The sequence below is a fragment of the Geotrypetes seraphini genome, chromosome 1 (genome assembly GCF_902459505.1).
Source record: "Geotrypetes seraphini chromosome 1, aGeoSer1.1, whole genome shotgun sequence".
NCBI classification, from domain to species: Eukaryota; Metazoa; Chordata; class Amphibia; order Gymnophiona; family Dermophiidae; genus Geotrypetes; species Geotrypetes seraphini.
Genome location: NC_047084.1, coordinates 526,407,971 through 526,423,318, shown reverse-complemented (window position 1 = coordinate 526,423,318; position 15,348 = coordinate 526,407,971). Strand labels below are relative to the sequence as shown.

The 15,348-nt window shown below is 41.2% G+C and overlaps 1 protein-coding gene across 2 annotated transcripts in view; it reads left to right on the top strand.

The window, feature by feature from the left end:
* Window positions 1-14,827, top strand: part of SNX2 (sorting nexin 2) — a 162,000-nt gene extending 147,173 nt beyond the window's left edge. For both annotated transcript variants that reach the window (XM_033929011.1, XM_033929010.1), the window contains exon 15: window positions 14,365-14,827. In XM_033929011.1, coding sequence (XP_033784902.1) covers window positions 14,365-14,415 — 51 coding nt within the window. In that variant the 3' untranslated portion in view covers window positions 14,416-14,827. The remainder of the gene's footprint in view (window positions 1-14,364) is intronic.
* The last annotated feature ends 521 nt before the right edge of the window (window positions 14,828-15,348 follow it).

Below are 15,348 nucleotides of genomic sequence, written 5' to 3'. Positions count from 1 at the left end.
TAATACATACTCGAGAATCGATTATTTTCTCTTATCCCCTTCTCTTATTCAAGATCTCACCAATACCATTATACATCCAATCTCTCTCACTGATCATGCTGCCATCTCTTTATATATATCCATCTCAGCCCCACATAAGGAATCCCCCTCATGGCGGCTAAACAACGCCTTACTGCTAGACGAGGAAATTATTGAAAAAATCAATTCTTTCACTGCGGAGTTTTTTGAAAATAATTCTAAAGATCCTGAAATTTGCCCTTCCATTGTCTGGGAAGCATACAAAGTAACCCTTAGAGGTGAATTGATTAAAATTGCCTCTTGGAAAAAGAAACAGTCCATGAGAAAGGAAAAAGATTTAGAAAACTCCATCAAAACCTTAGAATTACAACATATGTCTAACCACATACATGACCCAAATACTTTCCAACGTATTCAAAATCTTAAATATGAATACAATACTTTAGTTTCACATATAGCTAGGCGTGATATTTTTATCTCTAACTCTGGTCATTACATGGGAGATAATATAATGGGTCGTCCTTTGGCCAGATACCTTAAAAATAAATCTAAAAGACTACATATAACGGCTATTCAGAATTCATCAGGTCAATTAGTCAAAACCAGATCTCTAATTTCCTCTCAATTTGAAAAATTCTATACTTCTTTATACCAATCCGAATCTACCACTCCTGAAGCAGATATAGACTCATTTCTTACCTCCTTAACTCATCCGACCATTCCAGAATCTGTTAAATTGGAACTTGATTCTCCAATAACTATATTAGAAATTGAAACTGCCATATCTTCCTTACCTGCTGGGAAAGCCCCTGGCCCAGACGGCTTCACGAACGAATTCTTTAAACAATTTCGCACCCTACTAGCTCCTCATCTCCTTAAATATTATGACTTCCTCCACTCCACTCCGGACAAGCAATTCAATTTCACCGAGGCCACCATTGTAGTAATCCCTAAACCTGACAGAGATGACACTTTAGTTAAAAACTTTCGCCCCATCTCTCTCCTCAATTTAGACTACAAGATAATGGCAAAATTACTTGCATTAAGACTTACCAAAATAATCCCATTGCTTATACATAAAGATCAAACAGGGTTCATTAAACAAAGATATATAGGAGACAACCTGCGCCTATTTCACTATATTAACGCTCATGCTAAAACAATGTCAGACCCTGTAATAGGCCTAGCTATTGATGCTGAAAAAGCCTTTGACCGAGTGGAGTGGCCTTTCCTTTTCCATGTCCTGAAGTGGTATAATTTTGGCCCATTTTTTACAAACTGGATAAAAACACTATATCATCAACCCACAGCTCGTATTAGGATTAACAATTCTTTATCTAATAAATTTCCCCTCCATAGAGGTACTCGACAAGGCTGTCCTCTCTCACCATTGCTATTTAATTTAGTGTTAGAGCCACTCCTTTCAGCTATACGACAAAGTCCCTCAATTAAAGGTATTCCCTCCTCTGATCGAGATTTCAAATTAGCAGCTTATGCTGATGATGTTTTACTTTTTCTGAGAGACCCTTTACTCTCCCTTCCCAATCTTATTCACATTATCACTCAATACTCCCTCCTTTCCGGATACTCTGTTAATTGGGAGAAATCAGAGATCTTCCCTCTAAATGATAATATACTTCCATCAGATTTGGCTCATTTTCCTTTCTCATGGTCACATGAAGCTGTGAAATACTTGGGGATTTTAATACATAAAGATTCGGTTCATGCTCAAGATCTTAATATATCTAAAGTCAAAAATCTAGTTCTAAACACTACATCTCGATGGACTCCACTCTTTTTATCCTGGTGGGGTAGAATTGCATCCATCAAAATGACTCTGGCCCCTCAAATTAATTATATCCTTTCTATGCTCCCTCTGTTATGCCGGAAATCATTATTTAATTGGCTAAATATGAAAATATCTGAATTCATTTGGAACAAGAAAAAACCTCGAATTGCTCTCGCCAAACTGAAAGCCTCTAAGATCAACGGTGGTCTCAACTTTCCTGATTTCTATCACTATTATATTGCTTCATTAGCCAAATATGGAGCTTACTGGCTCACTAACTCCACCACTCAAAATCTTCCCACTCAAGATCTTCCTGCCTGGTTTGAAATGGAATGTTTTTTATGTACGCCTTTACACATCTCATGCTTACTAACGGTGTCAATACCAAGGCACTTAAAGAGATACTCTTTATTGGGTGCAACGCAGCATGCTCTTTATCTTATAGATACATTGACTGAAATCTCAGTTAATGTTAGTCCACTCATGTCCCTTTGGAACAATCCCAAAATTCAAAATCACAATAAATCTCTATCATGGAAAAGGTGGCAGCGGGCAGGTATATGGTTTGTCCATCAATTGTCTACCCTCAACTCGTTAGTTCCATTCGATATACTGTGCTCTACATACTCGCTGCCTCCTTCTACTTATTCACAATGGCGTTCTCTCACTGGAGTGTTGCCTTCTTTGCATATACGATTTGACTATATGACTTCCAAAAATACTATTTACAACTGGTCTTCTCTGTCTCTATTAAAAGGCAAGGCGATATCATCCTTCTACAGCATTTTAAGAGACCACTCCTTCACTTTTTCACCTCACTCTATGAAGCACTGGGACGCTATACTTACCACTCCGCTTTCTGACATTGATTGGGAGCTTTTCTGGTCATCAACAAATCGCCCGCTTTTATCTTCTAGAGTATCACAATCAATGTACTTTCTTATGTGGCAGGCAATATGGACCCCACTTCGCATGTGGAAAGCTAACTTAAAGCAAGACTCTGTTTGCTGGAATTGTTTGAAAGAGGAAGGAACTCTTGATCATATGTTATTTCATTGTACTCTAGTCCGCTCTTTTTGGACCTATGTCTGGAACACCATACAATCTATTACTAACTGCTCAGAAGAAATCTCTATAGACATTGTAATCCTTCGATCTCAACACCCATGTTTCACACAATCAAATTGTCCACCTAAACTCATTGATACCATGTTGGTGACTGCTCTCATGCACATTCTAAAAAATTGGAAATCACCCTCGCTATTAGATTATACCTTTTGGTGGAACTCTCTGAGTATGTATCATAGATTTGAATCCTATGCATATGAGAAGAGAGTTACATTCCGAACCTGCATGAACTTGAAATACAACAAATCTCCATGGTCATTCTTAGACTCCTATGTACGCTCATCTTCTTAGACACTCCTGTTATCCTTTTCTTCTCCTCTCTTCTCTCTTTCATTTTTCTTTCCTTTTTCTTTTCTGCTCTCTCTCATCTTTATCTTATATATCCCTTACATACATTTTTAATAATTGGAGCCTTTGCTCCTATACAGTTAAACATAGATTTATATATTTTATATACAGAAAGCTTTATTTTGTTTCTATGTACTTTAAATGATTCTTGTATCCTTTAAAATACTTAATAAAAATTATTGAACTGAAAAAAAAAAAAAAGGAAACAGCAACAACTGCAGAGTCCAATACCCACATAAGACCGGAGTCAGCACACCACTCAGTGAAGCTCCCGGCCAGACAGTTCAATCAGTCCATGAATGAAGTAGTATGGACGAATCATCAGGTTCCCGATTTAGCTGCACGCTTTCCAGAGCGCAAGACCGTGGACCAAGCTCCTTGGAGACCCGAGGTACTGGCCGCTTCCGTCCCCCGCGCTGATTCAGAAATATTCACACACCCCAGCTCTTTCATAGCAGACCAGGCCTCCACCACAGTAGACACTCTCCGTGACCTGCCATTTACTGTAATCCAGACTCCAAAGGGGAAAAGCCAACGATACTTGTGACCCCCTTCCCGCAGGACCTGTGTGACCTCCTTAAAAGCTCTACGCTTCTGTAGTGTAGACCAGGCCAAATCTTGGTATACTCCCACCTCCAGCTCTCGCCAACGGAAACGGGGATGGCGCCTAGCCATCTGTAAGACCCGTTCTTTGAGCGTAAAGTCAGCAAAGCAGGCTATGATATCCTTGAAGCCAGGACCTCTCACTGGACCCAAACTCCGATGTGCCCTCTGAAGATGAATCTCGCTGGGTACCTCAGTCCAGGTCATCCAGGTCAAGCAGGCTGCGACAAAATTCTCTCACCACATGTTTGCAATCACGGTAAGCCTCCCCCTCCGGTATGCCTTTGAATCTCAAATTACAGCGGCGTGATCGATTCTCGAGATCCTCCACTTGTGCCTGTAATTCTTGTAACTCAGAGGAGAGGCGAGCTGATGATTCTTTAACCCCTGACACCGATGCAGACAGCGTTGCCATGTGGTCCTCTGAGGCCGATACTCGGGCCCCCAGCTCCCCCACATCCACGCGTAGCTCTGCCAATGCTGCCTTTGCATCCACCCGGACTCCAACCATTTCGTCTTTCAGCTCTTTAAACCAAGCATGGAAAGACTTGTGTGCCATCCCCCCAGGCTCCGCCGGCAGCTCCTCGTCTCCAGCCTCCGCCGGCATCGCGGGCCCCGCCGCCATCTTAGGCATGTCTCCCGCACCTCCCTGCGCTTCTCCCGCCGCTTTATCGCCCGCCTCAGTAAAATATTTGAATTTATCGAGTTTCTTTCACGTCGCCATCTCCACGGCAACCGAGTAGCAAGCTCAGCGCCGAAAACGGAATCGCGGTGGAAGCCGAAAAAACACTTTTCCTCTTCTGCCCCTACGGAGCTCTGAAATCAGGCAGCCATTCGCTAGGATGACGTCACTTCCTCTCTCTATTTATTATTCTAACTTTTCTGGATAGCCAGGTACTGGCACTAAATATCAACAATACCTGCATAAATTCTGGCTCTATTTTCTGGACTGTCCCAGTCTACTCAGATAGTACTGAGGTGGACTGGGGTGATATAGTGTCATCATCTGGAATGGAGGAGTGGCTTGGTGGTTAAACCACTGAGCTTAAGTTGACATCCAGGGAGGCTTGATTCAAATCTCACTTGAGCTACAACTGGGAAAAGTGAGCAAAATCCAAATAATAATGCAGTTGAAACTCCTCCGTACTTATCTTTTGGTAGAAGCTGCTGAATATTAGTTTGTACATCTGTATTTTTATATGGAAAATACTAGGGATTCGGATGGTCAGCGGGCCATATTAGAAAACTAAATGGACAAGTTATGGCCCGCGGGCTGTAGTTTGCCCATGTCTGAGCTAGACTATACAAATACATGGAAAAATATGGGCATATGTTAAAAATGCAGAAATAGACAATCAAACAAAAATTTATTTGTTCAAATAGGAGCCCTGCTTTTATGGTATGTTACCAAAAAGCATAGATTTCTCTGCTTCTGATCTGTTTCTACCTATGTAGCTTTTTTTCTGGTCTGTTACTGATCATGATTCTTGCGGAATTCAGGTTCTGTGTTCATGAGATTGAAGGGGATAGCTAGAAAATATATCAACAATTAAAAATTGTTTAGGAATATATAAAATGCTGACAGAAAAGACCATATGGCCTATCAAATCTGCCCAGTGGTTCAGTGTCACTGCTGTTCATGCTACCAAACAGAAGATCTGGGTTTGATTTTTCAGCTTCTGCTCCTTAAGTTGCAGAGGCTATTAACAGATCCTGAGAAGAGGGAACGGGCTCAGGCATTACTCAAGTGACACCAATATTGGTCTGATTTAGTATGTATATGTACTATGTTCTAAGTGACTCATGCCCTGTGGCCTCTGACTAAGGACCATCGCAACAATTGTTAGGCCAAGTTGGAGAAGTTGTAGCAGAAGTTAGCACCCTTGATTGTGGGATGCAAGGGAATCTATAGGATGCTACCACTTCCCCTGCTGGATACTCCCTTACAGCAGTGTTTCTCAACTTCTTCAAGCCAAGTAAGTACTTCCTAAGTCTAATAAATATCAACAGAGTTACCCCTGCTCAGACACTGCCCTAGACCTGTCTAGGCTCCGCCCCTGACCCCACCCTAATAATAGTATTAGTTGTAATGCAGTTTCTTCCATCCATTTTTCATATGCATACAATATAATCTTTTATTAATAAATAATGGTAACCACAAAATTAAAAAAAAAAACCCACAAAGCACACTACACAGAGAAAATGTTAATTATCATTTAATTTAGGGTTTTTTTCAAAGAGGTCAAGGGAGATGACTTTAAAATATGCAATAAACAGCCGCTGGTAACCCAGATGTGATGAAAAACCAATGTATGATAGAGTAAACACTTTCAACACTGAATGTGAAGATGTCCAAAAATGTAAGACTGGAACAGCATAGACCTAACTCAATCCAAAAAATGAAGGAAAAAGCCTCAGAAAGGGCCCTCCCACCTCACCAAAATGGCTCAAAGAGGTGGTCGAGCGTTCACCTCACTGGCAAAAAACCTTCATTATGTGATAAAGTCTTATGCTGTGCTGTAATGTGCCAACGAAAATTAAATAAATAGAGGAAATATTCCACTTATCTTCATTGATCGGTACACAAACTGTGGCCAGCGTTTCACAAATTCATGCTGCCTCTGGACCGATCAGGTTTCTAGGAGCACAAAAGAAAAGAATGTGAATAATTAAAAGTCTCTTTCTGATGTGTCCCAGACAAATTAAAATCCGCATAGCATAGCATACAGAGGACATACCTTTCAGAACAGGACGCCAAACCACCTCTTGCTCCTGAGATGGCTCATGCAAGGTGACACTCAATTTGAATGATCCTGATAGTGAGACTTGAGCACAGGAGGTACGTCATCAAAGACGCTATTCGCTAGACTAAGCTGTATGTCAATGTAGCTGAAGGGGCGTGCCCTAAGGGGCATGCTAAGCCTCTTGGGAGCCACAAAGAGCCACAGCAGACTAAAGTAACCTTGGAAGTTCATAAAGGTATTTTTTTATATAATGGGTAAATGTAAAAGCAAAACTAAGGTCCATAGTGACATCTGGTCCTATAGATCGACATTTAAATGGTTCTGAGGATCATGGATTGGGGGAGGTACCACAGGAAATTTCCTTGAAAGATGTTTGGCTAATGTTAAGATAGAGGGTTTATTTAAATCAGTCATTAATCAACATCAGATTTTCTCACAGGAAGTTGTTATTAAATTAGAATATATAGACTGTAATGTAAATATCCTTGATAAAAGATTTTCTATGGTTAAAACACAAGTTTCTGTCTTGCAATATGCCTCCACATCATCAGTTAGAGATTCCCTTAGCTTACATTTAAAAGTTGAAATGTTGGAGAACTTATGCAAGTTCTAAAATCTTACAATTAAATTTCCCAATAACTCATTTACTATCTCCTGAAATTTTAGATTTACAAAATTCTGATTCAGTGGTAATTTCTAATTGTTACTATATTCCTCGAGCAAAAAAATTTCCTTCAGACCAAGGGGTGGATGATTAAAACAGAATTTGATCTTACAGGTTTCTTAAAAGATTCTCAGGATGTAATTCACAGTAGATCCCCCTGTTGATGGCGTGCTGTACTGAGAGTGAAATGGCTTTAATTTTGAAAACTTATTTTAAGAACAAAAATGCTGTCGTTTGTGGAGCAAAAATTCTTATGTTTCCGGATGTGGCCAAAGCAACACAATTTAGACAGAAAGCCTAGGGCAGGGGTGTCCAACCTTTGGGCTTCCCTGGGCCGCACTGGCCGAAAAAAATGTTTCTGGGGCCGCACAAACGCTGAAGTGAGACAGGAGGTAGCCAGCAAGATGATAAACACTCGGAGGCAGCAGAGGAAAACACTACATTGCTCTCGACCGGGGCCGCATAAAATACTTCACGGGGCCGCATGCGACCCTCGTGCCGCAGGTTGGACGCCCCTGGCCTAGGGTGTTGGCTTTGGGTGCTACTTATTTTTTAAAATTTCCTTGTAAATGTATACTGAAGTATCAAGATAAAGATTTTCTTTTTTGGGATCCATTACAATTGGAGTAATTTCTTAAATTATATGAAGGAGGAAAACTTTGACTTTTTTATATTAACTTCCTGGAACAAAAAAAAAAAGCGCAGTTTATATTGGGATTATTTCCAGTGATTGTCCTAAAAATATGTTATGATATATTTAGGGCTCCTTTTACTAAGGTGCGATAGCAGACTTTGCGCACGTTACATTGCTGCGCGCGTTACACGCTAACATCTCCATAGAGATTACGTTAGTATTTTCTGTGTAGCGCAGGGCTAGTGCACGGGTATTGTAGCGCACGCTTAAAATGCTAGCGCACCTTAGTAAAAGGAGCCCTTAGTATTATCTCTCTAGATGAGGACTTGATGGAATATGGTATAATTTAGAGATGTTTTTCTACTGAATTTATTTCTCATTGTATTTCCGTATTCTGTAAAGGAATGTAAATGTAAAATGTGTAAATAAAAAGAAAATGTATTAACAAGGTAAGAACCTAATCTATTTTTAATAAAATATCGAAGAAAATTCTCTATTGGCAAAGAAAAATTTGATTTCTACTTCTTCAGGGGCTAGCCATTCAGAGCACAATTAGGTTGTCTGTTTTCTAGCACTAATCACATAGAATCAAGGGTACACAAGTCAGACGTGACAGTGGATTTGGTCAGCTTAGCCACATGACAGAATCCATATTTGTAATGCACAAAAATAAAGGATCTTGATAATAATAAAACATTTACATTATCTTTTACATTCCCCAAAAAATTTAAGTAAAAGAAAAAAATTCTGTATAAGGTTGGCAGTCTTATGTTTCTTTGTATTTATATACCATTCTTCGATTATTGATTTTGATTTTTTTTTCCTTTTCTGTTGAAGATAGCAGGATAACCAGCCACTAGTCCTAAGAGAAAAGAGGTAGTTTTTATGCAATGTTGACCAAAGACGAGAAAAGAATATTATCGGTTGCATATCCTCCTCTTCCTCTCTTGACAGAGCTGTATTTATTACAACTAATATAAGACTGAGAAGGCTCTGTGAAATGGTAGCTATGCAGAAAATCTCATGTATTCTCACTAGACTTATTCCAGGTTTTTCCAAATGCTGTTGGATGATCTCTACATGTGACTGATCATCATACTGTCTTTGGAGAAAATGTAAGAAACATGCTTTATTTCAGCTCTCCTGTAAAGATGACTAGAGTCTAATCCAGTGTTTCTCAACATGTGGTATGCGTACCCTTAGAGGTACGGGGGCCGCTTGTTGGGGGTATGCGGCCTGGCTGCTGTGGAGGATATTTCCTGTCTGTCAGTAGAAGCTGCTGCCGCCGGGGATCCCTGTCTGCCTGGTCACTCGCACCCCCCTCCCCCCACACTGAAGGCAACACAGTTACTTGATGGAGCTGCACTCACTCACTCCACCCCCATCAAACTCCGTGCAGGGATGCGACTCGCACGCTGCACGTAAGTAGCTGATCTGGAAACCTCATTGAAGGAGGGGAAGGCTTGTGGGCCAGCCATGTGAATCGCTGCTCGCGTCATCCCTGCACAGAGTTCACTGGGGGAGAAGTGAGCGAGTGCGGCTCCAACAAGTAACTGGGTCAGCGCTTCGGGGGGGACACGGGAGGGAGGGAGGGATCCCCAGTTTACAACTGGGGGAGGGGGGCACAAACTCGACACAGAACGAAGGGAGGAGGGAAGGGGGCACTGTCTTGGGACATAGAAAGAATGGAATAGAAAGGGAGAATTGTTGGGCATGAGTGTGTGAGTGAGAGATGGTGCACATGGGGAATGGAAGAAAGGAAATTTGGGCAGAGAACATAAGAAGTGCCTCTGCTGGGTCAGACCAGAGGTCCATCGTGCCCAGCAGTCCGCTCGCGCGGCGGCCCAACAGGTCCAGGACCTGTGTAGTAGTCCTCTATCTATACCCCTCTATACCCTTTTCCTTCAGAAAATTATCCAATTCCTTCTTAAACCCTAATACCGTACTCTGTCTTATCACGCCCTCTGGAAGCTCATTCCAGGTGTCCACCACCCGCTGGGTGAAAAAAAACTTTCTACCATTGGTTTTGAATCTGTCTCCTTTCAGCTTTTCCGAATGCCCTCTCATTCTTGTAGTTTTCGAAAGTTGGAAGAATCTGTCCCTCTCCACTTTCTCTATGCCCTTCATGATCTTGTAAGTCTCTATCATATCCCCTCTAATTCTCCTCTTCTCCAGGAAAAAGAGCCCTAGTTTCTCCAGTCTCTCAGTGTATGAAAGGTTTTCCCTTTATCAAATGTGTCGCTCTCCTCTGAACCCTCGCGAGTATCGCCATGTCCTTTTTAAGGTACGGCGACCAGTATTGGACGCAGTACTCCAGATGCGGACACACCATCGCCTCATACAACGGCAGGATAACTTCTTTCGTTCTGGTTGTAATACCCTTCTTGATTATGCCTAGCATTCTATTCGCTCTCTTAGCGGCCGCTGCACACTGTGCCGACGGCTTCATTGTCCCATCCACTATTACCTCCAAGTCCCGTTATTGGGTACTCTCAGTCAATAACATCCCTCCCATCGTATAGCTGTACCTCGGGTTTCTGCTTCCCACATGCAATACTTTACATTTCTCTACATTGAACCTCATCTGCCATCTCGTTACCCATTCCCCTAGCTTGTTCAGGTCCCTTTGTAATTCTTCGCAGTCCTCTTTGGTCCGAGCAGTACTAAATAGTTTCGTCTGCAAATTTTATTATTTCTCTCTCTCTCTTTGCAGCAGCGGAGGGGATGATAGAGAGAGGGAGACATGTTGCCAATGGGGGCGGAGGAGCGAGGAATAAAAGTTGGACTCATGGAGGGACAGAGAGAGATATTGGTTGGGGAATGGAATGAGGTCTGGAGGAGCGAAAGCATGCAGTAGGCAGAAAGAAAGAAATATTGAATGCACGGTCAGAAAGAAATGTAACCAGAGACAGCAAAGGTAGAAAAAAATTATTATAATTTTATTTTCAATTTAGTGATAGAAATGTGTCAGTTTTGAGAATTTATATCTGCTATTTTGCACTATATTTGTCTATTTTTCTATTTTAATTCCTTTAAATAATTTTACTACTGATATTTTAAAACAAATTTCTCATATCATGACTGAGATAGAGCAGTGGACAATCAATTTTAAATTGAAACTCAACACAGAAAAGACCACATTTTTTTTGGACAGCCCAAATGATAAAATAACCAGACCATCACTTTGTTTTGTATGACTACCCGATTTCAAAATCTATAAAAATATTGGGAGTTATACTAGATTCTCATCTAATTATGGCAGAACATACGAATTCAATGGTAAAGAAATGCTTTTTCATACTATGGAAATTAAAGACCATTAAAAAAATACTTTGATCCTCTATTCTTTAGATTATTGGTGCAGGCATTAGTTTTATCCATACTGGATTATTGCAATATTATTTATTTGGGAACTCCAAAGAAAATATTGAGAAAATTTGAGAATAGTACAGAATACGGCTGTTGATTGATATTTGGGTTGAAGAAAAATGACCATATTAGTCCTTACTATCAATTGTTACATTGGCTGCCGGTGGAGGCACGAGTGCTATTCAAATTCTCTTGCATCTGTTTTAAGTTCATTTGGGGATTGGCCCCTAACTTACTTTTTATCTCATTTCTTGTTATACAGCCCAACGAGGAAAACTAGGAGTTTCAATTTATTTGCTTATCCAAAAATTACTAGCTGTAGATAAAAGACTTTTTTGAATAGGACTCTTGCATTTCAAGCAAGTAAACAGCAGTCTTGGTTGGGTAATTACATTGGTGGAGCCATGATGTCTTATGGTTCATTTCGAAAAGAAATTAAATTAGCGCTGTTTGACAAATTTATTTCCTAAATGTGGATATTATTTACACTGAATATATTTAAGAAAGTTGTTGTATTTTAATTATTTGTATTTCGCTGATTGTCCAACCTTCTGTGTAAACCGCCTAGAAATTGCTTGGTTATGGCGGTATAGAAGAATAAAGTTATGTTATGTTTTGAAGTAACATTGCATATTTTAAAGTCATCTGCCTTGACCTCTTTGAAATAAAATAAATATAAATTATAATTAGCATTTTCTTGCATACAGTGTGCTTTGTGTTTTTTTTAATTTTGTAGTTATCATTATGTATTAAGATTATATTGTGTGTATATGAAAAATAGATAGAAGAAATTGCATTACAATTACTTCCCCCTCCGTATTCGTGGGGGTTTGGGGCAGAGCCGTCCCGTGAATATTTAAAAAACTGTGAATAATATTTGGGCCGGTTCTGCCTCTAACCCCCGCTTCCCCCGACTATTTTAAGCCCTGAAACCCCCCCCCCTTAAGTCTTACCTGTGGTCTAGCGGGTTTTCGGGACAGGAGTGATCTTCCTACGCTCCTGCCCCATGCAGATCGCTCCTAGGAAATGGCTGCCTTGAGCTCCCGTAGTCTCTCGAGCCATTTCCTGTGAGCGATCTGCACGGGGCAGGAGCGTGGGAAGATCGCTCCTGCCCCAAAAACCCGCTAGACCACAAGGTAAGGCTTAAGGGGGGACTTACAGGGCTTAAAATAACCTGAAAAATGAAAATGTATTTTTTGATCTAAAACAGCGAATAAGTGAATCCGTAGATATAGAATTCGCAAATACGGAGGGGGAAGTGTAGTAGTAGTAGTAGTAGTAGTAGTTTTAGGGGGTGGAGTCAGGAATGCAGCTTGGGCGGGTCTGGAGCGGAGTTTGGGCGGGGGTACTCAGTTGGTATTTGTTAAGGCTTAGGGGGGTACTTGGCTTGAAGAAGTTGAGAAGCACTGGTCTAATCCAAAGTTGATTAGTTAAACAATCAAGCTCTGTAATCTACTATAACCCCCGCTTCCCCCGACTATTTTAAGCCCTGAAACCCCCCCCCCTTAAGTCTTACCTGTGGTCTAGCGGGTTTTCGGGGCAGGAGTGATCTTCCTACGCTCCTGCCCCATGCAGATCGCTCCTAGGAAATGGCTGCCTTGAGCTCCCGTAGTCTCTCGAGCCATTTCCTGTGAGCGATCTGCACGGGGCAGGAGCGTGGGAAGATCGCTCCTGCACCAAAAACCCTCTAGACCACAAGGTAAGGCTTAAGGGGGGGCTTACAGGGCTTAAAATAACCTGAAAAATGAAAATGTATTTTTTGATCTAAAACAGCGAATAAGTGAATCCGTAGATATAGAATTCGCAAATACGGAGAGGGAAGTGTAGTAGTAGTAGTTTTAGGGGTGGAGTCAGGAATGCAGCTTGGGCGGGTCTGGAGCGGAGTTTGGGCGGGGGTACTCAGTTGGTATTTGTTAAGGCTTAGGGGGGTACTTGGCTTGAAGAAGTTGAGAAACACTGGTCTAATCCAAAGTTGATTAGTTAAACAATCAAGCTCTGTAATCTACTATAATAAAACCCTAAGCGCGCATGCGCACTCCTACTTGTGTGTTCCATTTTCCGTGATCAGTATGTCCCCGGCAGGTAGGAGTGCGCATGCGCGCTTAGGGTTCTGTTTTCCTGTAAGCACACTCGCGGACCTCAAAGTGCTGTTGTTCGGTCTGCCCTGCTCCCTTACTGCCTTGCCGTATTGTGTTTTTAAGTTCCGGCCAGACTGCAGGAAGGAAGGGAAAGGGGGGAGGAGGATGTGTTTAAGGAAGCTGTGGCTCTCATTGAACTGCCAGTTGGCTGGCTCCCTTGCCGGAGTTATTTTTCAGTTTACAGGTGCTGCAGCGGCTCTTCTCACAAGCCGCACCTGCGTCAGAGAAGACTTCCGATGCAGGCGGGGATCGTTAGAGGAGCCGCCGCAGCACCTTTAAACTTAAAAATAACTCTGGAAAAGGAGCCGGCCAGACTGCGGGAAGAGAAGGGGAAATGGAGAAATGCTGTTGCTGCATAGGGAACTGTAGGGGGAGGGAATGCTGCTTCGCCTTCTGCACAGGGAAGTGGAGGGGGGGGAGAAATGCTGCTGCACAGGGAAATGGAGGGGGAGGGAATGCTGCTTCGGCTTCTGCATAGGGAAGAGCGGGGGAGAGAAAAAATGCTGCTGCACAGGGAAATGGAGGGGGAGGGAATGCTGCGGCTGCTGCACAGGGAAGTGGGAGGGAGACAGAAAGAAAGGAAGAAAGACACAGGGCAGAGAGAGAGACAGAAAGACAGATAGACAAAGGGGGCCAGGGAGAGAGACAGACAGAAAGAAAGACAGCGGGGGAGAGAGAGATAGAAAGAAAAAGACAAAGTTAGGGAGAGAGACAGAAAGAAAGACAGACATATATTCTATCACCCGTTAATGTAACGGGCTTAAAGACTAGTTGTAAATATTAATACCATTAGATAAGAGGTAGTTGTTTTGTGGTTTGTTTGGTTTTTTTTTTTTGGGGGGGGGCAGTTTTCCACCTAACAGATGCATGGTTTTAACATTTTTGTTTAAAATTAACTATATGTCCTCTCCTTTCTTTTCTTTCCCAAGCTGATAAAATACTGGGAGGCATTTCTACCTGAAGCCAAAGCCATTGCCTAGAGAGATCTTTCCATGGATATTCATCTTTAAGCTGGATTCCACAATGAAATTGCATTTAAAAAATCATTCAAATAAACCACTATATTTTATTAAGATGTGGCTTCTTTTTTATATACTATGACATTTTATTAACACAGCTGCATGTCCTGCCCCTCTTGGAATAAATGGACTGTGGCATGATGTTCTGCAATATTTTGCTAATTTGAACACTACTGTGTCTTAAATGTTTGCATTGACAATAATTACAGTGCAAGACAAAGTTTTAAGATTTATTTTTTTCTTTATAATCCACTCTTATTTACCTCATGTTTATGAAAGACGAATTTACATTTATTGATGTTCACTTCACATTCCTGTACAGAAATCATGATTTTGTGATTACACTAATAAAGGGATGCACCTTATGAACTAATTGCATGCCGTTTTTCTTTATGCTTTTATACAGGAAGCAATTTATAAAAATGTTTGTTTATTTTCCAAACCTAAGCTAAGGTATTCTGCAGTCTGCTCAAACTCACCAGCCTGCTGATCTTTAAAGAGGGTGATTGGACATTACCACACAAGCTGTACAGTGCTTAGAAGGAGGAGGACGAGGTGCCCTTTCAGCTTGTTGCTTCTAAAATGCTGCCTATCCAATTGGAAATGACATCTGATTATAAGCAAAAACAATAACCAAATAAATTTTTTAAAACAAAGTATTGTTTCTGTGCTGTATAGGCAAACTACAAGGTCCAAAAACATTTACAAATGTATTTTTGCTTGATGAATCCAAAATGCCTTGCAAAGTTGCAATCATTCCTGAATTTTATTTAGAACTAGCTGATGCCCCGGCGTTGCACGGGTATTTAATTATAGCAATAACACTGTAAATGGATTCAAATAAAGATACTTTATAGTGGTGAATGAAAATATTTTTTTACAGCTTTATAAAAA